The 27,749-nt window shown below is 41.1% G+C and overlaps 1 protein-coding gene across 2 annotated transcripts in view; it reads left to right on the forward strand.

The window, feature by feature from the left end:
• TTC1 (tetratricopeptide repeat domain 1) overlaps window positions 1-27,448 on the forward strand; it is a 44,606-nt gene extending 17,158 nt beyond the window's left edge. For both annotated transcript variants that reach the window (XM_058545164.1, XM_058545154.1), the window contains 6 exons: window positions 4,786-4,846; window positions 6,312-6,424; window positions 10,028-10,064; window positions 14,558-14,706; window positions 17,488-17,542; window positions 26,817-27,448. In XM_058545164.1, coding sequence (XP_058401147.1) covers window positions 4,786-4,846; window positions 6,312-6,424; window positions 10,028-10,064; window positions 14,558-14,706; window positions 17,488-17,542; window positions 26,817-26,950 — 549 coding nt within the window. In that variant the 3' untranslated portion in view covers window positions 26,951-27,448. The remainder of the gene's footprint in view (window positions 1-4,785; window positions 4,847-6,311; window positions 6,425-10,027; window positions 10,065-14,557; window positions 14,707-17,487; window positions 17,543-26,816) is intronic.
• The last annotated feature ends 301 nt before the right edge of the window (window positions 27,449-27,749 follow it).

Raw genomic sequence — 27,749 nt, forward strand, 5'->3', positions numbered from 1 at the left:
GGATCTAGGCTTTGCCCATTGGGATCTTAATGTTGTAAATTTACCAAAGAATGATTAAACTCCTAAAACACACACACACGCTTCACAAGAGCCTGATTGATCTGGCAGGCTGTGTGATTCATCTGTGTTCATAGAACATTCCTGATGAGTTGGCACTGGAGAACAGATTTTAGGTCAGAAAGTAGCTTGAAATTAGAGTTAAAGCAGAGGACATTGCAAGTTCTTAAAGGATGAACCTTAAATTCTAATAACTTGATGAGCTGCCTTTCTCTAAAGAATTTTTGTTCTTGAAATAACTTTTTTTAATATATTAAAGACCTTTAAGACCTGCGATGCATTTATTCATATGATCGTATAATTTTCTCTTTTAACTTATGCTGCCTTGCGTTAATATGTTTTCTAATGTGAAACCAACTTTTCATTTCACTGTTAGAACTTTATTGGCCAATGATGCATGGTGTGTGTGTGAGAATTTAAAATTGATTGAATGAAATTCACTAATATTTATAGGGTTTTTTTTTTTTTTTAATAATTTTATTTATTTATTTTTCCCCCAAAGCCCCAGTAGATAGTTGTATGTCATAGCTGCACATCCTTCTAGTTGCTGTATGTGGGACGCGGCCCCAGCATGGCCGGAGAAGCAGTGTGTCAGTGCGCGTCCGGGATCCGAACCTGGGCTGCCAGCAGCGGAGAGCGCGCACCCAACCGCTAAGCCCCGGGGCCGGCCCTATTTATAGGGTTTTAATTTTACCTTAATTGAAATTGTTTTATAATTTTATTATTTTATTTTTTATTTTTCTTATACCTCCTTCACTCTTTTCTCTTACCCCCACCCCCTGCCTCTGGCAACTACCAATCTGTTCTCTGTATCTATGAGCTTGGTTATTATTATTTTTTTTTAAGATTCCACGTATAAGATCATACAGTATTTGTCTTTCTCTGACTGACATAGTTCACTTAGCATAATGCCCTCCCTGTCCATCCATGTTGTCACAAATGGCAAGATCTCATTCTTTTTTATGGCTGAATAATATTCCAGTGTGTGTGCATGTGCGCCACAATTTTTTTTTTTTTTTTTTTGGCGAGGAAGATTGGCCCTGGGCTAACATCTGTGCCAATCTTCCTCTGTTTTTTGTATGTGGGATGCCGCCACAGCATGGCTTGATGATGTCCATCAATGGACACTTAGGTTGTTTCCGTAGCTTGGCTATTAGAAATAATGCTGCAAAGGACATGGTGGTGCATGTATCTTTTCAAGTTAATGTTTTCATTTTCTTTGTATAAATTCCCAGAAGTAGAATTGCTGGATCATCTAGTAGTTCTATTTTTAACTTTTTAAGGAAGCTTCATACAATTTTCCTTAGTGGCTGTACCAATTTACATTCCCACCAACAGTGCAACAAGAGCTCACTTATCTCCACATCATCACCAACACTTGTTATTTCTTGTCTTATTTATAATAGCCATTCTAACAAGTATGAGGTGATAATCTCATTGTAGTTTCAATTTGCATTTCCCTGATGATTAATGCTGTTGAACATCTTTTCATGTACCTGTTGGCTATCTGTATATCTTCTTTGGAAAAATATCTATTCAGATCTTCTGCCTAGTTTTTAATCTGATTGGGTTTTTGTTGGTTTGTTTGTGTTTGGTTTTGGGTTTTTATTTATTTTTTTTGGTGAGGAAGATCAGCCCTGAGCTAACATCCACGCTAATCCTCCTCTTTTTGCTGAGGAAGACCAGCTCTGAGCTAACATCTATTGCCAATCCTCCTCCTTTTTTTTTTCTCCCCCAAAAGCCCCAGTAGATAGTTGTATGTCATAGCTGCACATCCTTCTAGTTGCTGTTTGTGGGACGCTGCCTCAGCATGGCCGGAGAAGCGGTGCGTCGGTGCATGCCCAGGATCTGAACCCGGGCCGCCAGTAGCGGAGTGCGCGCACTTAACCGCTAAGCCACGGGGCCGGCCCTGGTCTTGGGTTTTTTTGCTATTAAGTTGTATGAGTTCTTTATATATATTTTGGATATTAACCACTTATTGGATATATGATTTGCAAATACTTTCTCCAATTCAGTAGGTTGCCTTTTCATTTTGTTAATGATTTCCTTTGCTGTGCAGAAGCTTTTTAATTTGATGTAGTCCCACTTGTTTATTTTTGCTTTTATTTTCTTTGCTTTCAGTGTCAGATTCAGAAAATCATCACCAAGACCTATGTCAAGGAGCTTACCGCCTATGTTTTTTTCTAGGAGTTTTATGGTTTCAGGTCTTATGTTGAAGTCTTTAATCCATTTTGAGTTAATTTTTGTGTATGGTTTAAGATAGTGGTCCAGTTTCATTCTTTTGCACATGGCTGTCCAGTTTTCCCAACACCATTTATTGAACAGACAGTCCTTTCCCCATTGTATCTGCCTGGCTCCTTTATCGTAAATTAATTGACCATATATGCGTGGGTTTATTTCTGGGCTCTCTATTCTGCTCCACTGATCTATTTGTCTGTTTTTATGCCAATACCATACTGTTTTAATTACTATAGTTTTGTAATATAGCTTGAAACCATGGAGCATGATGCCTCCAGCTTTGTTCTTCATCTGCAAGGTTGCTTTGGCTATTCAGGGTTGAAATAACTTTTAACCGGATTTGTTATGGGGTTTTCTTAGATTCCAGCATCCAACCACTCTTCTCATTTGGAGGAATTCTCTTGTGTTGTAATCTTGTTGAGTGGCAGTACCCCATGTCCCTCCCTCCATTCTCTGACAGCCAATGCATGTGACCTACGCTTAGCTCGTTGGATGCTTCCGACTAAGACTTTAAATCTGGACCCAGGCAAGTAAAAAGGAATGGTTAGGATTTATTTGCTACTGTTACAGCCCTGTCTTGGCCAGACTCTTCCACTAAAAGACGCTTAATGCTTTCTTGCTTCTTGACTTAACAAAGCTGCCTTGAGTCCTGCCTGTTATCTAAGCCTATATTTTAGGCCTCTGACTGATTCTGTGAGCCCTCAGTATCTATCTTTCTAGTAAATCTGTCCTTCTAAAATTTTTTGCCTAAGATGGACAGTCTTTTTGCTTGCATCCAAAAACCCAAACCAATACAATAGAGAACATTACAATCCCAGCACCTTCCTCCTGGGTAGTACTAAGTAAATGTGGCCACATTGTTATATTTTGATACCCACCACCACCACTCATTTTATTTATTTATTTATTTATTTGTGAGGAGGACCAGCCCTAAGCTAACATTTGATGCCAATCCTCCCCTTTTTTCCAGAGGAAGACTGGCCCTGCACTAACATCCATGCCCATCTTCCTCTACTTTATATGGGACGCCGCCACAGCATGGCTTAACAAGCGGTGTGTCTGTGCGCACCCAGGATCTGAACCTGTCAACCCCGGGCCGCCGCAGCGAAGCACGCGCACTTAACCGCTGCGCCACCGGGTGGCCCCTCATTTTATTTTTTCTGTATTCCTTTAGGATAGCTCTTCTTCAGATATGTTGTATCTTAAAATGAATTATTATTGTGTCTGCTGTACATCTGGCACATAGTAGATACCATAAATATTAGATTAAATTTATACCCACCTTTTCGTTTCTTTACTGAGATTCATCACGTGCTCTGTTTCATCCAGAAGATAATAGTAGGGCATTTGGGAAGCACCCTGGTCTCTTTAGCATATTTACAAATCTGCAGAGAGAAAATATTTCTACTTGGGTTCCTAATCTTAGAGTATAATTGTTTAGACTCCAGGCTTCCCCTGTGCATGAAATTCCCTGCTAACTGTATTTCCTCCCTTTGAAGTTTTTGTTTAGTCAGAAGCTTCAAGAATGAAGAAAGAGATTTTTGAAAATTCTCTGGTTTTTTTTTTTTTTTTTTTTTTTTAAAAAAGCAGTGCGAAAAGGTGGCAGGCAGCAACCGCTTCTGCCGGTTCTGCTTGTGCCGACCATATTGCTAAGATGTTCAGGGCTGGAGGCACACAGGAGCTCAGCAGGTGTCATCTTTGCTCTGCAGAATGACATTCACTCTGCCTTTGAGTCTGATGGGTGCTTAGCCATCTGTGAATTGCTGAGTTGTTAGAAGAAGCTAAGAAAAGAGAGATTTATTTACCTGGGTCTCTTCAAATTTCCCTATGTTAGCCTGCTGACAGTATACTGCCCTGACCCTGCAGACGAGGCTCATCCCCCATAATGAGCACTCTGCCGGCATGCTGTATGTCTCCTGCATGTCATAAACCACAATTGTAGCTAAATAAGTATTAAATTACTTATTTTACAGAAAAATAATAGCTCATATTTATTGAGCCCTTATTTGCCAATCACTGTATTGGGAGCTTTACATACATTATCACATTAATCCATAAAACTATTAAAGCCTCATTTTTTAGAAGAAGAAACTAAGACTCAGAAAGATCTGAAACTTGTCCAAGATCATGCAGTTAATAAAGAGCAGATCCAAAATTTGAATTTACAATGGTATGCATACCAGTGGGTATGTTGTTTAGTTTCGTTTTGAGTAAATAGAAATTAAATGACACCTGAATTACCATTCCGTGGAAAAGACAGAAACATAGAAAACCTAGATTTTGTGTTTTAAACATCAAGAATGAGATTAATAATTAACCAAATGGTCATGTGTTTTTCTCTGTATCTGTTTGAGATTTAGATAAAACTGACCCAGTTCTCAGAAGTCAAGTTGCGGCCTATTAAATAGCCTAATGTGTAAAGAAAGCTGACTTTTTTGTTCGCCTATAATAATATTGTGAGAAATTGTGTAATTCTCTGATCTCTTCCAGAAAAGAAGAGAAGAGAGCACTAGACTAAAGGAGGAGGGAAATGAGCAGTTTAAGAAAGGAGGTAAGATACCTATTTCAGCACTAATGTCTGGTCATCTTGACTCATTCTTTTTTGGAGTCTGTGCAGACACACCAAGAAATATTTGGAAACAACTAGCAAACCTAAACTGCTAATAGTGCAGTATTGCCTTCCAGTACCTTGGAATTTTGTTTTTTTACCAGGTCCAAATCGTTCCCAGCTAACAGTGACCAATTACCATGTGTCTCTTGGCATAGGCATAGTTTTTCTTTTCTGTAATCCACTATCTATATATCCAGGAATTAGGAGGACACACTCTTCAGCTATTGCTTTGGAAAACTCTAGCCTGGGTGTTGAAAGGCTGTTTGCTGCATTGCTCTAAAAGCAGGGTCTCCTTCCTCATTTGCAGCACTGCTGTGAAACCTGACCCGATGGTTTCAGCGTGGCCTAGGGAGGTACTTTGCTTGTACTTTGGTTGCTCTTTCATGTGCCTTTTTCTTTGGATGCCCTACGTAGAGAGATGCTCTTCATGTGCTTCTGCATTTCTTACATTTGCTTAGGAGTAAGTTGGGTTCATTCTGATAATTTGGGGGAACTATTTGATCTTATAATTGCCTTCTGTCGCATCTCCAAGTGTATATGCTTTAGAAATCCAGGAGTAGTGACATTTTCCTCTAGCTATTTTCAGGTTTAAATTTTTTTTTCTTATATCCTGGCTTAGCAATCATCACTTCTTTTTTTTCAAAGAGAACTAATGGTTCTGATTTTTTTTTTTTTTTTTGGTGAGAAGATTAGCCCTGAGCTAACATCTCTTGCCAATTTCCTCTCTTTGCTGAAGAAGATTGGCCCTGAGCTAACGTCTGTGCCCATCTTCCTCAATTTTATATGTGGGACACTTGCCACAGCGTGGCTTGAGCAGTACATAGGTCCGTGCCTGGGATCCGAACCCGTGAACCCCGGGGCTGCTGAAGCGTAGCACACGAATGGTTCTAATATTGAAAGCGTATATCTTTGTATTTTAGTATTAAATATTTTAAACCTGAGAAAGGAGGGAATAAGCAATTTTCTTTTAGTACCCTGACGATAATTCTGTGTGGCAATGAGTATATAAACTTATCTCTCTCTTTTAAGGTCTTTAGTCAACTACTGATTTTTACATTACTACTTTAGCTCCATAAAATGTCCCTCCAAACATTTCACGGAAGCAGTTTTAGCCAGGTTGACTCTATTAAAGCACGATATCTTTAATGAAAATATATACATAGAATTTTTGTCTTCATCCTGGGCCGTTAATCCCAGGCCTCAGTCTCTTTCATCTGTCCAGTTCCTTAATCCCCTTTCAAAACTCCTTACTAAATCAATAAGTCAAATGAAAGCTGAGCATAAAGAGCATTCTTTTAGAGACATTTGTCCTGTGAATGGAAAGTTGTGCATTCTGAGATCCTGTGGAGTACTGTAATATCAGGAATAAAGTCGTAACGACCTCTCATCTTTACCTCATCCTCAGATTATATAGAAGCTGAAAGTTCTTATAGTCAAGCCCTTCAGGTGTGCCCATCCTGCTTCCAGAAAGACAGGTCTATTCTGTTCTCAAATAGAGCTGCTGCAAGGATGAAACAGGTATGTATCTTTGACCTTTTCTATTTAAGAAGCACATGAACTTGCAGTGTTTTCATAGAGTTTCTTCTCCAAAAACTAGTGTAGGGGCTGAAAGTTGCTGCCTCCCTTTTCCTACCCATATGTTTCCCTGATATAAAGGGCACAGGGAGGATAGAAAAATGTTTTGAAAAACTTGAGTCAGATTGTTGTTATCATGCCTCATTAAAGTGCTGAGTGAACACTTTCGTGGAAGGAAGGCTGGCAAAGTTTCCACCAAACTAGGGTAGGTTAATGAAGCAAAGGGCCAAGTAATGCATGTCCTAGAATAGCTACAGGTGCTTATTTTAGGCCACTGGAATTCTAGATGGAGACTCAAAGAGACGGGAACACTGATTAAAAATCTGAACTTCAAGATGCTTATTCCTAAGACTCTGCTTTTTCTGTTGAAAGTAGAGACACCGGGAGAAAAGTCCAACAGCTGGGATGAGAGTTGCCCCTAAACGCAAAATAGATGTCAGGGAAAGTTCAGAAGCATTTCATATTTCCAAAGGGTTAGGAACCCAGTATAGCAGCGTGAATGTAGAGTAGACAAGAGTGCAATTATATTTGTTTTGTACTATGTTGGTATTAAAAGTTAGATTTGTTGTTGATTTGTATGATATTCCTATTTAGTCAACATAGTAGTTTCACTGGATTGAAATGAGAGTTTTGAAAAAAATAATACTACTTGTTTAACTATGGCTGCTTATATCCAAAATGCAAAGGGTAGGTTGTTTAACATTCCTTTAAGCAACCACGAAGCAGGCTCAAGATTGAGTGAAGTGGTTTTTTGTTTGTTTGTTTAGATCAGGTATCTACATCATTTTCTCTTTGATGTTGCCTGAAATTCGCTAGTGCCTCTACCAGAGTCACTTTACATGATCAGGTGTTTTGTTTTGGCAGGGGGCTGGTTCTTGAATGCTTGGACATGCAGGAAGGTTTTTTTATTTTTTTAAACCCAAACTTGTATGTTTTATTATTGGATTCAGTCTCCAAGGTGAAGTATTTTTAGAGTGATTCACGTGGCATAGGAGAAGAAATAATTGTAGAGTATACAAACAGACATTTTGTATTAGGAGAAATGAAGCAATTGTTTCAAGTTTATTTAGAACGGGTATTCATTAATATATTCTATCATCAATCAGAATTCACACCTACCAGTTTTTACACTTAGCTGGAAAATTCTGATCTTTTGCGTTTGCTTCTTGGAGATATCTTGCCACATTCTCAGACTCAAAATTGTCATTGTGAACTGGGATCAAGGATACCTTCAATGTCAGAGAAAATGTACCGTGCCCATTTGCCTCCTGGGATTTGGGATTCTTTGTTTCCACAATTGCCAAGTTATTGATACTGCTAGGATTGGGCTAGCATAATCGACTAGTTCTTGAGTTAGGAAAATGTATGGTCTTGCTAGTCTTGTCTGTCACGTCTGAGGAGAACTCAAAAGAGAGTTGCTCTGTGACTGTTTCCTGTACAAAGGATAGATTTGTTAGTGAGATTTTTGTTTTGTTCTTTTAAGTTGCACTTGTAATATTTTAAGAAGATGCTGAAATCAGAGACTTGAAAACTTCCAGGATTAATGCACTAAAGTGATTTAAGGAGCATATTCTGAGTTTTTCAGGGAAAGGGTTGACTGATGGGTTAAGTGCTTTAAGAAGAATTTCTGAAAGGCAAGTTTGCAGGCTCAGCATCCCCGAGTGCCCCTGGCCAAGCTTGTACGTTTCCTATCTGGAGAGAGAAAAGGCAAACTGGAGTTAGGGCAGAGATTCAGCTCTAGGCCTAGCTACGCAAGAGCAGACAAAGCCCTAAAAGACTAAATTTTTTAAAACTACTGTCGTTACATATTATGTACATTGTTTTATATATGTATATAGACTTCTATACGTTATGAAAGAATGGTGAATAAGTTCTGGTTTTTTCACACACTGTACTTTGGAGGCTACCACCCTAAGTGGCAGACAGCACCAGGGTTCCCTGAGGTGTTAGTAGACTCTAAACCTCAAACAAAGGATTCTGCAGAAAGTTCCGTGATTCCTTGATCTGCAGAGGGTGACTATTGATAAGTTGCACTGCATCTTAATACTAGTTTCTTAAGGGCAAAAAGAATACCACCACAACAGTTGTACACATAAGTTGTGAAGATTTACTCCTATTTCAGAAACTTTAAAATATGAAATTGTATGTCTTAGATTTATAGAAATCTTTAAGTTGGAGAAATACTGATTTATACAAAGTTACACAGATTTCTTTTTTTTTTTTTTATAATTTTATTTATTTATTTTTTCCCCCCCAAAGCCCCAGTAGATAGTTGTATGTCATAGCTGCACATCCTTCTAGTTGCTGTATGTGGGACGCAGCCTCAGCATGGCCGGAGAAGGGGTGCGTCGGTGCGCGCCCGGGATCCGAACTCCAGCCGCTAGCAGTGGAGCGCGCGCACTTAACCGCTAAGCCACGGGGCCGGCCCTACACAGATTTCTTTACTACACACCTCTTAGACTTTTAATATGTGAATTGCTATGGTGAACGTTGGAAGAGATATAATATAGTTAGTGTTTCCCAGACGACTATAGAACCTTTTTTGCTTAATTAAAGTGGATAAAACACACATGACATAAAATTGACCATTTTAACCATTTTAAAGTATACAATTCAGTGCCATTAAATATGTTCACAGTGTTATGCAACCATCACCACTATCTGGTTCCAGAACTTTTTCAGGACCTCGAAAGGAAACCCTGTGCTCATCAAGCAGTCACTCCCCATCTTGGAACTGTTTTTGATTGAATCCTGAAACTCATTTTGGTAGACATTGTTCTAAAATAGCCTGCAAAATATTTAGTATTTGCTACAGTAGCCATTATGGAAGTATTGAACATTTATTTCAACTAATATTTCTGTAATATTGTGGAAAACTTCCAATCTGAGGAAAATAGACATTGTGGAGCTGGAAGAGTTAATAACAGGTTAGTATCAGAGCTGGAACTAGGATCTGATTCTTTTGATGTCTAGTGTTCCTTCTGCTGTGCCGTGATTCTAGATTCAGCAAGTTAAATTAGTTAGATGTCTTATTTGATGAATTGTTTTGTATTTTTGTTTCATCGGTGGATAAATTAAGGTTTGTAACTGAGATTACATCACAAGCCACACTGTGTGTCTGTAGATGGACCATCTGGAAGATACCACTTTGGGTGTGTTAATATAACAGTTAGCCAAAGAGGAGAGTTGTTAATTCAATTATTCATATATCAGTCATTTTCCCTGTTTATTGATCACAAAGTTTTCTCAGTGTCAGCATTCTAATGTAAAATGTCTTGCTAATATAATAGGTCAATTACAGCAATCTTTAAAGATACTTTAGGAAGAAGCTATTTGAATAATTTATTGCTAGGAGGCTTTCAAATCAGAGCTGTCACCTTATTTTGAATTTACACTTGGAAGTAACATGCATATTTTCGTGTGATTTCTTTGAAGAGCATTCTGCCTCTCCATAAGCAATTATTAATGATCAGCTTATATCTTTGAGCCTTTGGGCCATTAAGATAGAACTAGGGTGACACATATTAATGTTATATTTCCTTTTAGGACAAGAAAGAGATGGCCATCAGTGACTGCAGCAAAGGTACAACTTTTTGGTCTTGTTACATGTTAACATACAAGCATATTACCTCAGCTAGACAAATACAGAGGCTCTCAGTCAGGTGTGTATTTGTACATGTGTACCCTTCCACTGGGGCTTTTAAAGAAGCTTTACAGTTCAGCCTTCCTAGAGGTACTGTATAGTAGTCATCTTAGTGTAAGCATGCTTTTGATTGGATAGTTCAGTCAGTTTATCCTGTATTAGTAAATATGTAAAGAAAAATTCAAAGCTACCTTGGCAACAGAAACTCATGGAACAGAATTTACTTCCTGTAGTGTGCAAATTACTTTCCTTTGAGCTTGAAATGGAAGATATTAGCTGCTATTAGGGCCACTGGATCCATGTGTTTGAGACGGGTGGGCAGTTGTGGTGAGGGGCAGTTTCCGTTTGGGAATTAGTACTCTCTTCAGATGTAATAATTCTTCCAAACCTGCTTGCCATCATTTTAATTACCCTTTCAGGTTCCAGACAGTGAATCAAGCCTTTGCTGATATCTGAGTTACATTAAGGTCTTTTCATCCCACCAACTTATAGAGACATCCCCAGACATAGACTCACTATTTTTTTTTTTTTTTTTTGCAAAAATTTTCTGATAGGCCAGACAGTTGTCTTGTGTTTCTAACCAACTTGGTGTGGAGAACACATACACAGTCATGCACCTTGTAGCGATATTTCGGTCAATGACAGACCTCATAATGATGGTGGTCCCATAAGATTAGTACCATACGGCCTAGGTGTGTAGGAGGCTGTACCATCTAGGTTTCTGTAAGTACGCTCTATGATGTTCACACAGTGATGGAATTACCCAGTGATGCATTTCTCGGAACATAGCCCTGTCATTAAGTGACACATGACAGTAATCACTTTTCCTTGCATCTTACTACTCTCATGAGTTTTTCTAGCTAATTACTACTTTTTGTAATTTGTATTTTTTTTTTTTCAGTTTTCCTTCTTTGGATAATATTTTCTCTGAGAGAATCATAGAGTTAGAAAGAACCTTTTGTTATCTAGTTCCACTCTCATACTAGCATGAATTTCCTCTTCTATTTTTTTCTTTTTATTAATTTATCACTCTCTTTACTGGCTTTCTTTTCTTTATACTTGGTATTGCTTTTTAGTATCTGAATGAAACTGTTACTACATTAGAATCTAGCAAACTTCTTCTGGTCTATTACTGTCTTGGGCTGGAACTAATTCTGAATGTACTGTTTTGTTTGGAAGAAAGTATTTAACCTTAATCTTTGTGAGATGTGTGGGTTTGAAGAGTTTAAATTAAGAACAAGCTGCTGATTTTCAAAGCTCCTTTCTCTGTAACCAAGTGGTGAGAAAGTGCCGTGTAAGCTTGATTAGCAGGGTATACACTGGGAACAGAGCTCATTTCCAGCTATAGCCCTGAGTGTAGGAGCCTTGCCAAGGAAATAAGAGGAAGAAGAGGAAAATGTTCTCCAGATTTGTTTTTGGATTTGGTTAAACCAGTATTCGTGTGCTTATACATAGTCATTATGGGCTACATGCATTGTACCCATAGGCAGAATACACTGACACTAGTATGGTTTATTGGTATTTAGGACCACCCCCCCACCCCGCGCCCGCCCCAAACACATACATGTGCCCATTCAGTCATAACCTTCTTGGCAAAGGACTAAACAGCTTATTTCTGAGGTCATATTGGAGCTCATTACTACTAGTCATATAAAACAGTATTTAATGCCACTCACTTTAGGGTTTTCAGCCTTGACATAAATAAAGTTCAAGTTCATCCTCTTCTTATGGATTGGGAAAGAAAATCATATGTTGGAGTGATAGGTTGATTTTAGAGGTTTTTATCAGGTAAGCATGGGGAAAGTTTTTCTCTTCAATACATATTTGCATTATTAGAGGCTATCTACTAGTTGATATGGGGGCACTATCTGGGTTAAAATATAAATTAGGAGGTTCAGTTTTTTTGAAGATGTAGTAGAGGTCATTGGAGTATTTTTGGTATGGATATTATGGTATTGTAATTGGGGATATTTTAAGAGAATATGATGCACCAGACTAAGGAGGTTGACAGCATGTGAAGTTGAAATGTTAAGAGGTTTGGGTTCTTTCAGAAAACCTTCTCCTGAACCAATATACCCCTCCAACTGTGTACCATTTCATTTCTCTGATCTTCATTGAAAGAATTGTCTATACTTGCTTTGTCTACTTTGTCTTCTCCCATTCTCTCCTCACCCACATCCACTGGGCTTCTGTTTCATCCATGCCACTGAAACTCATCTTGTGAAGGTCACCAACAACTTCGTCTTACTCAATTATGTAGTTGCTTCTCTATCTTCACCTTACTTGACCTCCCTAAAGCATTTAATACAGTGTATTCCTCGTTTTTTCCTGCTTCATTGGCTATTCTTTCTTATTCTCTTCTGCTCTCTTATCTGTCAGCCTCAATAGTTTGGAAATTACTAGATCTTAGTCCTACATAGGGCCCTCTTCTTTTTTTCCTTCTGTGTTTTCTCCCTATGTGATCTCATCCAGTTCTGGAACTTTAAATACCACCTATATGCTACAGTTTATATCTTCAGCTCTTCTCTGTGGTCTGGAGCCCTATATTCCATTGCAAATTTGACATCTCTTCTTGGATGTCTGGTAGGTATTGCAGATTTAAGGTGCCCAGAACAAACTCTGGTTCCTCTCCCATCACCATACACACACACACACACACACACACACACACACACACACACACACAACTTGCAGTTAGTTTTTTCCATTCTAATAAATGGCATTACGATCCATTCACTTGCTTAAACTAAAACCTTTGGCATCATCCCTGATTATAGTGTTCCCTTGCTTTCATTCCACATGGCTTAATTAATCAGCAAGTCCTATGGGCTCTAATTCAAAGACATATACTTAGTCTGGCCTCTTCTTTCCATTTCCACTACACCAGCTTAGCCAACATCATCTCTCTGGACCACTGCAGTAGCCTCCCAACTGTCTCACTGCTTTCACACCTTCCATGCTACAGGCAAAATGACCAAAACTGTAAATCAGATCATGTCTTTAGTCTGCTTGAAACCATTCCAGTGGCTTCTCGTCACACTCAGGAAAGTGTCCAAGCTCCTTTCCCTGGCCAACAAGGCCTCCATGATCTGGTCCTTACCTGTATCTTTAACCTCATGTCTTCCCCAGCCCCCAGCCTAGTCACTAACATGCCAAAGTTATTCTGGCTTTAGAGCCTTTACTCTTGTTAGTCCCTCTTTCTGGTATACTCCTCCACAGCTTTTCAAATGGCTGGCCTCCCTCAGATATTGCCTCTTCGTATTGTTTGATCACTCTCCGAAGTTACCTTATTCCCCCCTTCACTTGCATTTACATTACCTTGTTTTATTTTTCTTTACAGCACTATAACTCTGAAATTATTTACCTGTATGCTGTCTACTCTTGCCTACTAGAATAGCATAAAGCTTCATGAGAACAAGAGCCTTGTCTTTCTTGTTTACCATTATACTCCGGAGATAACACTACATTCAATACATATATCATGTACTAAATAAATAGTTACCAAAAGAATTAATAACAATCGAGTAAATTATTTGAAGAGAAAAACAATCGAGTAAATTATTTGAAAGAGAAAAAAAGTTCTAGAGCCATGACACTGCTTTCTAACAGAAAAAGAAACAACTCAAAAAAGAACAAGAGAAATGCAGTATCCTTGAACCAAAACACAGGCAAAGGATTATTAGAAGGGGAGTTGTCATTGGATAAAGGAAAAGATGTTATGCACCAGTGACCTAAACGTGCTGGAGCCATAGTTTGAAGGAACAATGAGGGTTTAGCTAAAAATGTTACCTCAGTAATCACGGCATAACCTCAGTAGTTGAGGCCTAGAAAAAAGAGAATGATAGCAGAGTCTGCCACCAAACTCTTTCATTTGTACCTTTAAATTCTTTCTCACTTCGTCACTGTGCACTTGAGCTCAGGGTTCTGACCTATTCTGAAGCTGGTGGAGGACAAGTAGGTGAAAACCAGGAACTTGGGTATAGACCAGGGTTTGGTAAACTACAGCCACAAGCTAAATCCAGCCTGCCACCTGCTTTTGTGTACAGCCCAGGAGCTAAGATGGTTTTTACATTTTTAAAAGGTTGTAAATAAAATTATGACCCATGAAAAGTATGTGAAACTCAAGTTTCTGTGTCCATAAATAAAGGTTTCTTGGAAACCAACCACCCTTATTTGTTTACTCATTGTCTGTGGTTGCTCTCGTGCTATAACAGCAGAGTTGAGTATCTGTGACAGAGGTCTGTCCCGCAAAGCCTGTAATCCTTACTATCTTGCCCTTTGCAGGAAAAGTTTGCTGACCCCAGGTACAGCCTTTGACAAATGACTCTTCCTTTTGGACCCTTGGAGGATGGTTAATAAAGAAACTTGATGTAGCTGAGGATGTATAGGCTCTTTTTCTTCATGGTAACAATTATTTCTTCTCTTTTTTATAGCAATTAAGTTAAACCCCAACTATGTCAGGGCAATATTGAGGAGAGCGGAATTGTATGAGAAAACCGACAAGCTAGATGAAGCCCTGGAAGACTATAAATCTATATTAGAGAAAGATCCATCAGTATATCAAGCAAGGGAAGCTTGTATGGTAAATCTTTTTTTTTTTTTAAATATTTTTTCTTGTATTCTCTGTGTTGCTACTCAGCAAATCTTAATCCTGTGGGACACCACTACATTCCATTTCTGTGTTTTTGAAGAGCTCATCAAAATACATGGGAGGTGGAACTTTGAAATGGTGGCCACAGACCAGCTGTGACCATGTACCATTTAATCACCATTCTAAAAGTGTTATTTGTGTAAACTTTTAATCTCTAGGGTTGACAAGAACTTTATTTCATTGTTGGACGGGGGGACTCTTGTCCACTGTAGTTGTACCGCTTAGTCCAAAGTGAGTCTTAGTATTATAGGTAATTAACCTCTGGTTTTCTGTCCATCCTTTTCCTTATTCACTCACCAAGTTTCTATTTATTGTCATATGCCCAGCACATTGCCAAATGAACGTATCCTAAACTAACATTCTTATCTTTCTTAAAATGACTCTTGTCCCTCGCACTACAAATCCTTTTGCTTCTAAGTGTCATAATATTTTTATGTCGGTTGTAAATTAGCTAAATGTTACTGGTTTTCCCCCCTTCACAAATAAGTCCTGGGCCAGCCCCGTGGCGTAGTGGTTAAGTGCGTGCGCTCCGCTGCTGGCGGCCCGGGTTCGGATCCCGGGCGCGCACTGATGCACTGCTTGTCGGGCCATGCTGCGGCGGCATCCCACATAAAAGTGGAGGAAGATGGGCACGGATGTTAGCTCAGGGCCAGTCTTCCTCAGCAAAAAGAGGAGGATTGGCATGGATGTTAGCTCAGGGCTGATCTTCCTTACAAAAAAATAAAAATAAATAAAAAATAAAAATAAATAAATAAAAATAGGTCCAGATTTGTGCTTTTACCTTTAGCACCACTCTTCGATTATCTCTAATGCACAGAGCAACATATATTCTGAAGGGTGTGCTACAGAATTGGATGTGTATATGTTATTGCCCAAAAATAGTGGATGCTCAAATAAGCTTGAGGAACACTGCCTTTAACTAACCATGTTTCTTTGCGGCCAGACTTTTCAGAGAGCCGTTAGGATGGAGAGGTCTGTCATGAACCCCAGTACGCAGCAGAGATTGCAGGCCAGTAGGCAGAAGAGGGAAAGCTATTGACATGTTTTATTTAAGCCAAATTGTTTTATTTTATGTTTTTAATTGAGGCCACTTGCCAATATTTAAAAATGAGAAGATTTTACTGGATAAAAAACTAAGTTGGACTCCTCTTGAAAACTGGAGGATGTGAACATACTGGGTCCTTTTTGTAGTTTTATTTTATTTATGTTTTCCCCAAAGCCCCAGTAGATAGTTGTATGTCATAGTTGCACATCCTTCTAGCTGCTGTATGTGGGACACGGCCTCAGCATGGCCCGACAAGCAGTGGGTCGGTGCGCGCCCGAGATCCGAACCCCGGGCTGCCAGCAGCAGAGCGCGCACACTTAACCGCTAAGCCACGGGGCCAGCCCCTACTGGGTCCTTTTTGAACTTCTGCACCTTGGCATTGGGCTGGAGCTCTCCAGTTCCACTGCTGACCATGCCACTTCCTGTTGCCTTACAGCCAATTCCTTTACTTATTTACATTTCCTCTCTGGCCCCTGAGGGCATTGGAGCCCTGCTATATGGGATTTCCCACTTATTTCCTGGGACTGTTATTCCACTGAGCAGACCTGAGAAATACTGACTGATCTACCTGCATTAATATCCTAGGTGATTTGGGTTTTGTTTTCCTTTGTTTTCACACACCCTTGAGGTGAATTCCTTTAATAATAAGATATCTTTTATTTATCTAGAAATGGAGTAATGGGAGATGATAGGCTGGTTTGGATGCTTAAAATACATAAGCAGTTTGAATCCTTTATCTGACTTTTAACATATCTCTGAATGGTGGTAGGATTAACTTAAATTTGGCATGAGGAAAGGGAATAGAGTTCTTAAAATCTTGGTAGACTTTATCCTTGTCAAATTAGTTTTAAGCCTTCTGTGAAGGGAAGCCTTTTATGCTAGTTATTCTATGCGTAAAGAATTTATTTTATTTTGAGTTATTGTAATTGAGTTATTACTGGAATCCCAGACTACTTGGGGCCAATTACAGAGCTAAAAGCAGCCATAGGAGACTCTAATCTAGATCATTGGTTCTCAACCTGGGATGATTTGGTTCCCAGGGACATTGGCAATGTCTGGAGACACTTTGATATCATGACTGGCATCTAGTGGGTAGAGACCAGGGATGCTCTAAACATCCTACAATGCACAAGACAGCCCCCACAACAAAGAATTACCCCGTCCGAAATATCAGTGGTGCCATGGTTGAAAAACCCTGAGCTAGATAATCATTTGGGAACATCCAATATTGATCTCATTTTCAACAAATTAGATTATATAAAGAAAAGACTTAAGTTAAAAAATACAAATGAGCAAAAAAATTAAAAATATAAATATCACCCAAAATCCCACCACCTAAATATACCACTGTAACCATCTGGTATGTATCCTTTCAGGCATTTTTGTGTGTATATATTTATTCACCAAATTTGTATTGAGGTCCTCCTTGGGCCCCTGTGCCAGGAACTGGGAATATAGCAGTGAACCAAACAAAACTGTCTTCGTGTAGCTTACCCACAAACACAACCCACAAACACACACATACTTGGTTTTTTCTTTATTTAATAGGATCATATATATGTATTTAACCTGATCTCACGTTCACATTAGGTTTTTAAGATTTCTTAAATTCAAAATAAAGCCAAAGGATTTTTCCCCAACCCTGGTTTCTCTTCTTTTTCCTTCAGAGGTTACCTAAGCAAATTGAAGAACGTAATGAAAAGCTAAAGGAAGAGATGTTAGGTAAGTTTTCTTCCCTTACTATCTCTTGAACGGAAATAGCTAGGAAGCTGGGAATAGGGGACGTCAGTATTTTTCTTCACTAGAGAACACAACAGTTAGAAACAGCTTCAGGGCCCTGCATTCGTGGTGGGCAGCAATACCATGGGGCAGGTGAGTTCTTAGTCGTTTTTGACTCCAGAAGGAGCAGTGTGGTTTAGAGAGGATATCAGCTTTTCAAAAACTAAACTTCCATTTTGTTTTTCTTGGAAAATTTTCCTGCTTTCAAGAATGTAAATAATTCAGCCCCCAACCTGGGATACCACCAACCTCTATTTCAGATCATGAATTTTATAAAAACAGTTGAGTTTCTTCATTGAGTAAACAACTTAAGGTTTTAAGTTCATTAGGATGCCATCACTACAAGCCAGTACCATGTGAGAACCAAGGGAATTTTTGTTTTGAAAATGGCATTGAGAATCCTTTTAGTGTTTGAGAAGACATGAGAGGGCAGGAATTAGGAGTAAATAGTAAGTGGCGAAAAAGACTGTGGGTGGAGGATAGGGCAAATGGATTCATTTGATGCATATTTTAGTTCTCTTATTTTCCAAGGCATTTTATGGCTGGAATCAGAGAACCCGTCTCATAAACAGTCTGCTTGACTAAGGGGAGTAAAGGTTTCCTGGACAGAGGCCTGTCCAGCATATTCTGCTTATAACCTGTCTGATATTTCCCTGCTCAAGATCCGCTATATGTTCTTCCTTATGAATATTTTCTAAATCTGTCATGTGAATTGCATTTAATATATTGCAATCATGTGGGGCTAAAGGAAAAATCATTTGAAATAAATTGAGCCTGACCATTTATGGCCTTTAGGCATCAGTATCCAGAGAATGAGAACAGATTTCCCAAAGGGTCACTCTGATAGCAGAGTTGATTGAAAAGAGGCCATTAACCTAAATGATCCAAAGCCCTCTAGCCCCTGCTCGGTAGACTCAGACTTGGCAGATTTCTGGAGCCTTCCCCAGTTTTTCCAAAAAGTCTCTTTCCCTAATTTACATATTTAATTAAATTTGACACCATATTTGAACAGAAAAATGATTTTAGAGGTCCTGTTTCTTCAAAGGAGAGAAAAGAGCATTTTCTTATTTATTCTACTAACAATGATGCTTTATTTTATTAACAACAACCAAAAAAGTATTTGCATTTAGCTGAGCTGCATTTCATGCTGACAGAGATGACTCTGAATGACCATAGTAGACTTGGAAGATACTTAGGTGTTGGTGTCTAGGTCCATTTTTTCCTGAACCAATATGAAACCATAAAGGGATGGATGTAAACTGAATCTTACTGCCATTGTCAATTCCAGATGGAATCAAAACTTCCATCTGTCCTTGTCACTCCAAATTCTAATGAGCCAAACTTTCCTGTCTTCATAGCTTTGGGTTTTACTTATACTATTCCCTTCATTTGAAATATTCGAATTGAATTCATTCCCTCAGTTGCTTCTATAATGAATTCTCCTCCCATGAGACTTAAAATAGTCTATTGCTTGGTAAATAATATGTCAGTTTGTTGTTACACATCAATAGTTTGAATGGCTGGGCTCCTTTATTTTCTTAATGAATATAAGAATCATGAATAAAATATTGCCTGTAGGTGTTACCCACCAAAGCAGAGTCTAAAAGGGAGAAATCACTTTCTGTATGGAATCTCAGCCCCACAAGCTTTCCAGTGTTCTTCCCTCTTTGTTACAGATGATGTAACTCTGGTTCATGTGCTGTGAGATCCTTGGAGGCCAGTCACTCTGAGTGCAAAATAATGTCACTTCCTTAGAAGTCCTGAGCAGGCTTTTTGTAGTGGACTTGCACAATCTTTAGTGCTAGCTTTGCTGGCTTCTGCTAGAAGGCTGGCAGTTAAAGATTTTTAAAAACTGCTCAACACCATTTATCCTTGTCATTTATAAAGTAGTTATATAATTAACAAAATGAGCTTTCATTTAGCTTTGTTCAATAATCTTTGACTTGCTTTTTCTTTTCTCTCTGTAACTTGAAGAGCTATGTACCCTCCTCCTTGGGAAAAAAAATCCTAATTGGAATTATGACTGGGTAGAAGGTACTTGCTCCTCCCTTCGTGGCCTGTCATTTATAAATATCGTCATTAGAACAGGAGTGGAGACCCAGGGTGGCCATCAGTCATAGTGCCACAGTCCTTGCTAATCAGAGAGGACGATCTTATTGGCTTCAGATTTGAAGAAAGAAGTCAGCAACTGGAGTGTTTCCCTTTGTCTTTTGTCTTGTTCTCAGGGAAAATTAGCCTCGTGGCCAGAATAGCCAGGGAATATAAGGTTTACAAGGACTTAAGGGTATGGTCGATGGTGTGATGAGGTGGGAACAGAGGTACTGGACAGAGCACCCCAAGAGGCTCAGAGCTTTTTTGAGCAACTGGTGGTACTGATGGTACTGGTGGTTGATGCCCTGTTATTTGGCTTTGCTCAAATCTAGAGATTTTCACTTTTTAAAAAAAAAGTAAAACCTCTTTTTTAAAAATCTTATGTGAAACCACAATATAGAAAAAAAAGAAGGGGGTGTTTTGTTTGTATAAGTTCAAATGTATAGCATTTATAATCAGAATAATCAGGCAAGTTTGAGGAACATAAAAATTTGAAATCAAAGGAATTTGGATGACAGGCACAGCCTTGTGAGTATCTGTATCTGATTTATTTCTTTGTTTTGATTTCACAATATTAAATTTTTTGCTCACATAGGTAAATAGTAAAAAAAAAAAAAAAAATTTTAAAGTAAAACTGATGAGACATGTTCAGAATCCCTGGAGCTTTTCTGCTCAGCTGTAGGAGACCAAGGACAAATCCTTAGTGTACTGCTCTGCATTCAGGAGCATCTCAGGAAATGTGGCTGTTTAACTTTGTAGTGAGAGGGGTGCCTTCCTGGGTTTAGGTCTGTACATAGGAGGTGGTGAGATGAGCCGTTCATCTTGGCACCTATGCTGGGATGGCAAGAGGTATGTACTTGGAGGCCAGGTAATGATGTTAACATAGGTCTCTGAACCGGCTTTGATTACAAATAGAAAGGAATGTGGGATAAAGACTTGTGTCATCATCATTTGCAAATTGTTTCATCCTGTATCCTGGCCCAGTCATGAAATCTCAAAAAAGTAGAATTGTTAAGAATCTGAATGTGTAAGTTTGTGATTCTTTCTTTATCTCCTGTCATCTCAGTGTATTGAACTGTGAGACAGAAGATGAAGTCATCTGCTTTCACCAAAAAGTAATGTGGGCTACTTTTCACATAGTTTAAGAGGGACTCCCATCCAGGCACCTTACCCCTCTAATCACTAGAAATTGGTATTTATAATTAGTTTTTAATATCAGGCTTCTCATCAAGATTCTACTCACCAGCTGCAAAAGCAATTTATCCTTCAGGGCTGGTTCTCAAATTACAGTGCCCAGACCAGCATCACCTGAGAACATGTCCAAAATGCACATTTTCCAGCCCTGCCCCAGACCTACTGAATCAGAAATTGGGGGTGGGGTCCAGCACTCTGAGTTTTAACAACCCCTCTAGGTGTTTATGATGCATACTTGAGTTTATCTACCACTGTTTGGGGGTGTGATTGAGGAGTGGGAGGGCAGTGCAGAGGCAGCTCAGGAGAGGAACTAAAGGCAGAGTGGGCCGTGGCCCTAGAAGTGATGCAGCGAGGAGTGGAGTGCAGCAGCTCTCTCTGAGAGCTCCCTCCTGAGCAGAAGCAGGCATGTCACTGAGTTTTCTCTTTCCCTCCTTGTGCGATACCTGCAGCAGAGAAAAAGTAGAAAGTAGACATTTCAGAATGTGCTCTCCAATTCACTGGACTTGAAATCTCAGACAGCTGTCTGGCAAGCCATTCCCTGCCAGGTTTCATTTCTGTTGTTTATTTGGACAAGCAACCACTGGAAAAATCAAGTCAGCTCACTGTAGGTCATCGCCACTTATCGAGTGGGTAGGGGATACCACCCAGGTCCTGGGGTGGGGGTGTGTCCCAGCAGCGTATAAAGCGTGTGGTCCAGCCATTCCATGAGATGCTGCTCTTCTTGCCATAACCAAGAGCTGCCAGGTGCCAGTCCTCACCTGGGAAACCTAGAGCCGCAACATGAGACTCATTTATTCACCCAAAAGAACCAGAGACACTGGCAGGGCATTGCCCCAGTAATCCTACCTTCCTTTCGCTGGCACCTGCTGCCGCCTCCCTGCCAGCCGCTCCGCATACACGTGGGCCTTGTTCGTCATCCAGCCCAGGTTTCCTGCTCGTACCGTCACCTCCTTCCACCTTCTTGGAACATATTCCTGGTCTCCTGAGTCCGGAAGTTACTCAGGTGTTCACTCCTGGCCACTAGCATCCTAAGGAGCACGCATTTGTGAACTGAATTAAAAACACCATCTCGTATGATGCCACGTTCAGGAACTAGATATGAAGCTAGAAGTAACCTGTTCGTTGTCATTGCAAGGATTCAACACATTCTTTTCGCTGTTCCTGTGCGTTACATGCTTCTCTGCTCTGCAAGCAGTAGAGGGTCCTAGAATCAGCCCCTTCACCAAAGATCACAGGAAAGACTCAGAATTGTTACTGTCACTTAAAACTGCTAAAGCCGTATATGTGGGTATGGAAATGCAGAGTCGTTTTTTTATATTTCTCTTCCTGCCACCCTGCCTGATACTCATTACAGACCGTATCTGTGCAGTGTTTTGTGTTCCGGCCACCTGAGTGTCTCCAAACCAGTTCCTTGTTGTCATCCCCTCAGCAGGGATCATCAGTTTGTAGATTTTCAGTGCCCTGCTTTTTGCTTCATTTCCTAGTTGCTGTTCCTTCAGCTTCTCCTCTCAGGAGAAACTCCTGGTTCTTTGACAGCTCTGGGTAAGGCTTATCTCAGCCTCCACTTTCACCCTAGAGCTAATATAAGCGTTTGAATTGGGTGTGAATTTTATCTTCTCTATTCTGTGCTATCTCTTGATTTGCCTTTTGCTCAGAGGAAAGCAAGAGTTAGCTGCATGGCTTAGTGTCCTGCCTCGCAAGAGAAACTGCAGTATCAGGATTCAGTTATATGCAGTTTGGTTCTCCTGAGTAGGAGGAAGTCCCAAAGAACTTATTCCACTGGGCCCAAACCCCAGGGATCTTAAGGAAGTGAAAACAGATGCCACTCCTGACTCTCCTCAGGGTAAACTGACTACTGCACAGTCAGTATTTCCAAAGAGAAATTACACATAATCAGTCAATTGGGTTATCATGATATGATGTTGCTTGGAGGCACAGAAATTAATATTTATCAGAACTGGATCCAGCGACAAGCGTTGATCTCGAGTTGTAAACATTCTTGTTTGAGCACAGGCAGTTTTGGACTCTTCTCTTTGCCATGGAATCCAGTCTAATAGATGAGATCCTAGCAGGGGCATGTTGACATGTTCATGCTGAGTGACGGTGCCAGATTTGCTACAAGTGGAAATAAGGAAACCTAACTGATTTCTGCCCAGATAGGGGAGGTGTAGAATTTGACAGCCAGTGGAAAGTGTGGCAGATAGGCTAGTCTGGCAAATGATCCTGTCTTGAGTACAAGGGAGCTGCTTTAGTCTCTGAGCACCCAACCTGACTAAACAGCAGCGGGAAGATTTGTGAGTGTGTTTTGTGTGTATTTAGGAGCATGATCTCTACTGAAGGTGCTTCTCTGCCACCATCATAAACAGCAGAAGATGAATTTTTCAGACACCAAAAACTTGTTAGTTCTACTGTAAAGTTTTGCTCTGTTCCTGTATGTTCCCACTGGCCGCATTCTGATTTCAGAGCTTCTTTACCCAACGTTATAGACATTCAAATGTTCATTAGTGAATAAATGGCCTGTTTCCCATAATGTTGCACTAACTTTCTGCCAGAACCACCTCCAGGCTCTCCTCTTCTGGTTCATTCTTCACTTTGCCACAGCATTATTAACCCTGAAAGCTCAGTTCTCAAACCATCAGTGGCCTTCCTCGTGGCACAGGAACCATAGAGCGCTGGGCCTGGCTCATGAGAACCTTCTGGGATGCGCCCTCCCGCCTACCTTTCAGCCATCAGACACACTGCTCACCCTTGCCTACCTGTCTCTCTACGTTTGCTCAAACCATTTTTGTCTGTACTGCCCACTCCCTTTATCTCAAATGGTTGCAATCCTTTCTCTCCTTTGGTGGCTGTATAAATGCAAACTCTTACATCTGAAGCTCTGCCAGATCTCCTTTCCTCACTGCCCAAGCTGGAAGGAACCTTCCTCTTCCTGACTTCCATAGCATTTTATATCTCAGCTCCATCTGAACTGGCTTCTGTGTGTATGTCTTATCTTCCCTGTCATATCTAAGCTTATTTTGGTTTAGAGACCATGTTGTATATTTTTGCATCCCCACCACTCACAGGGAGATGCCACACATATGTACTTAGTACATGTTGGTTGAATTAAGTCAGGTAACCTCTAATGTGGAGACTGTTTAATCATGTGTCTTTATTAGGGGCTGCTACCTGTCAGGTGCTTTATGTACATTGTCTCATTTAGCAAGCAGAACTTCTCATATTCTCTTCTACTGTTCTGGAGATAATAGTGAAACTTGTGGAATATTATAAAGGCAGAGATATGAGAATGGAAGGAAAAAGAATGATACCATATGTGTTAGGTTGGGTCCTCAGAGAAGCAGAAGCCATGATTGGGTTAGAAGTATAAGAAATTTATTGGGGGAAACAGCTGCAAGGGAAAATGGGGCCACGGGGCGGGAGCTGGAGGTCAGTGGGAGAGCCGTCAGGTCCCTGTGGAGGAGAGAGGGAAGTTGTGTAGGAAAAGTCTTACACTGCAGTGTAGTGCCAAGAAGGTTTCAGCAAAGCCATTGGAGAGTGAGTTGCCCATCAGAGGAGTCCCTGGTCTGTCCCTGCCATGCTCAGTCATTGACCAGGAGCAGCCGTGGGGTACGCAGCCTCCACATGGGGTGCAGCAGCTGTGCTCCCTGCGTCTGGAGAAGCACATTGTGATGACTGCCACCCCAGAGAATCAGCCAAGCTAAAAGTTAGGGCTCCTTGTGGTGGGCAGGTCTGTCAGCCAGGTAGGCAAAGTGAGGGCCTGCAAAAGGCCCCAATTCTCCTTTTCCGTCTGTAGTTTGAATACTTGTCCCCTTGCTTTGCTGCCATCTCTAGAACACAGTGGCATGGCATCATCCTGTAACTGTGTACCATCCCTCAGAGCACTGCAGAGCCTAGTCTCTCCTGAAACACCTTCCTCACACCCCTGCGCAGGCCTGAGGGCTCCTCTTCTGGGCATACCTCAGTCTTGTGTCTAATGCCCCACTGGACCTAAGCATCTCCAAAGTCAAGAGTAACTTTTAGGGGGCTGGCCCCCTGGCATAGCTGTTAAGTGTGTGCCTCCACTGCTGGCGGCGCGGGTTCGGATCCCGGGCGTGCACCGACGTACCACTTGTCAGGCCATGTGGTGGCGGCGTCCCGTATAAAGTGGAGGAAGATGGGCACAGATGTTAGCCCAGAGCTGGTCTTCCTCAGCAAAAAGAGGAGGATTGGCATGGACGTTAGCTCAGGGTTGAGCTTCCTCACACACACACAAAAAAAAAGAGTAACTTTTATTCTTTAGATCCCAGTGCCTCACGTAGTAGATACCAAATAAAGTGTACAGTTTGCACTTGAAATTGTTGTTCTGGCCATGGAGATGACTTGTGGTGACCCCTCATCCAGGTGAGGCTCCTCCAGCATGGGGCTGCCCCTCCCGGGGAGTGTGATGTGAGCAACTCTTGAGAGTCATTCTCACTTCACTCACTCTGTGTCAGAAGAGCCAAGGGTTGTGCCCACAGTGACATTTTATTGGGTTTCTTTAAATGTGTGTTTCCTCCCTGTCCTCTTACCTCAACCTCAAGGCCGACTACCAGAGTTCTGGGTAACTCACGCTCTCCTGAAGCTGCCCTGTCTTTTCTCTGCTTGTGGTGATCCCCTCCTCGGTGCATCCATCTCCTGGAGGCTGTGCTCGGGGCCTCTGTGTGCTGCCCCCTGTGTTGAGGGACGAGATCTGTGCCTGTGATTCTCCTTAAGCAGCAGCACTGAGCATTGGTGTTCCAGGGTTAAGTTGGGGAAGGCTGTCTGGAGAATGGTCAGCCTGGTTTCTGGGAGCTTTCTCAGAATATGCTGGGCTACTGGGAACTAAACCTTAGACCGAGACCGAAAGTTCTTTCTGTGAGTTATTAGGAAAGGCCTTGACGTTTAAAGGCCGTGCATCTTTAAGTTCTTTACCTGGGCTTTGCTTCAAGGTGGGGAGGCCTCAGAGGGACAAAGCTGCTAACAACCTGTACCTCTGATGATTAGGAGTTTCTTTCCCTTTTACCCCCATCCTCATCTCCATTGGAAGCAGACCTGTAAGAAAAATTAGAACAGTTTAGGAAGGGTTGAAACTGTTTATTCACCCATCCTAGCCAAGATTTTCCAAAATACTCTTAGTTTCAAATATTCCATCTCATTGCCCCATAAATCTCTCAAATGTCCTGGAAACTCCAACCTTTGACATACCAACTCCATGGCCCTCTTGTATATGGAATCAGCATACAAGTCCTTGGTTATACCATGTGTCTCAGTTTGGGCTTTAGGACATGAACTCACCTGTGCTTAATAAGTAGCCTGGAACTTGGGGAGAGGAGACTGGACGGTTGAGGTTGATGGTGCTGTACAGGTGAACAAGATCTCCCACTTCCAGAGAAAGGGTGGGTTTGGCGTGGAAGCCAAGGCTTTACTTAGAAAAGCAGGCAGCTCTTGAGTTTGAATCCATGTTCAATAGAAATCTGCTGAGTGGAATTAGATTCAGCAAGTGGCTGCTGCTGTTTCATAGAAAACAGACTCGGAGGGACCTCTGCCCTCCCCGCCAGGCAGCTGGGGCTTGGCGGGATGGCTTCAGCCCCTCGGGAGCAGCAGTTGATTGGCCATCACTCATCTCAGAGCCTGTGTCCTCTGGGGGTTCTGGCCAGTTTGGACAGGAAGCGTTGCTTTCCCAGAGGGAGCCAGCAGGGCTCCCTCACGCTCATCTACACAAGCACAGGCTCGGGGTGGATGGCACTGAGGGACCACACTGCAAATGGGGGCAAATGGGGGCCAAAGGTTTCATCATTTTAAAAGCAGGAATTTCTTTAACTGCAGAGAGATACTCTTCATATTTTGTAATCAGATAGTAAGGCAAGATCAATTGGGGTCTTCCTGCTTCTGTTCATTCCCCGTATTTATTTGAGTTTTTGCTTTCACATTGCAGGTAAACTAAAAGATCTTGGGAACTTGGTTCTCCGACCTTTTGGACTCTCCACAGAAAATTTCCAGATCAAACAGGATTCCTCTACTGGCTCCTACTCCATCAATTTTGTTCAAAATCCAAATAATAACAGATAACAAAGATAACAGTAGCTTTTAAAGCTGGCTTGGAAATTGTGTGCTGCTTGCTGTTAGCATGGGGAAAGGCCCTGCCAATGTTTAACTTTTAAAAGCATCTTATCTCAAAGACAGGCTATCCAGTAGAGCCCAGTGCTCCCTTTCCCCTCTTGTTTTATGATCAGGGTGAAAGGCACTTCCTGATGGAATGAGCCTAATTTGATTTCCATTTTAAGGTGGTGTCTGTGCAGCTGTCGCCCCTGGTTCTGGCTGTCCTTTGTTTTGTCCAGGAGGAAGCCTGCTTGTCAAGGCTGACCTCCCTGAGCCACACAAACACACAAGCCCAGCCAGTCTCTCCTGGACCGAGCAAACCTGCCGGTCGGAGACTGCCCAGACATGAGTGATGGGGTTCCTGCCTGCTGTCCCCTCTCCCTGATCACACACATGCCCAGGCTGCCATGCATGGGCTGCAGTATCCCCTGATTTCCTCTGTGGTAATAAACGCTTTCTGTGACGGTCTGAGCTGGGTTGTGAATTTTGTCGCCATACGAATGGCTAAAGCAGAAGACTTTGTGGCTTTGGGAGCAGTGTTGGTTTCAAGCAGTGTTACTGAGTGTTACTGGATTCCACAAACCTGCCCAGAGTCTTAGTTGCCACCTTGAAGATGATCTTGAAGGGTTGACCATTCTACCATGTTAGAATTCAGCAACTCCACCTCACAAGCTGTCTTGGGCTTCTCCGGGTTTGTGCAGATAATTATGAAATCAGAGTTTTTGACCAAGCATCAATCTTAATAATTTCAACTTAAAATAGCTTTATT

The sequence above is a fragment of the Diceros bicornis genome, chromosome 1, assembly GCF_020826845.1.
Source record: "Diceros bicornis minor isolate mBicDic1 chromosome 1, mDicBic1.mat.cur, whole genome shotgun sequence".
Lineage (NCBI taxonomy): Eukaryota > Metazoa > Chordata > Mammalia > Perissodactyla > Rhinocerotidae > Diceros > Diceros bicornis.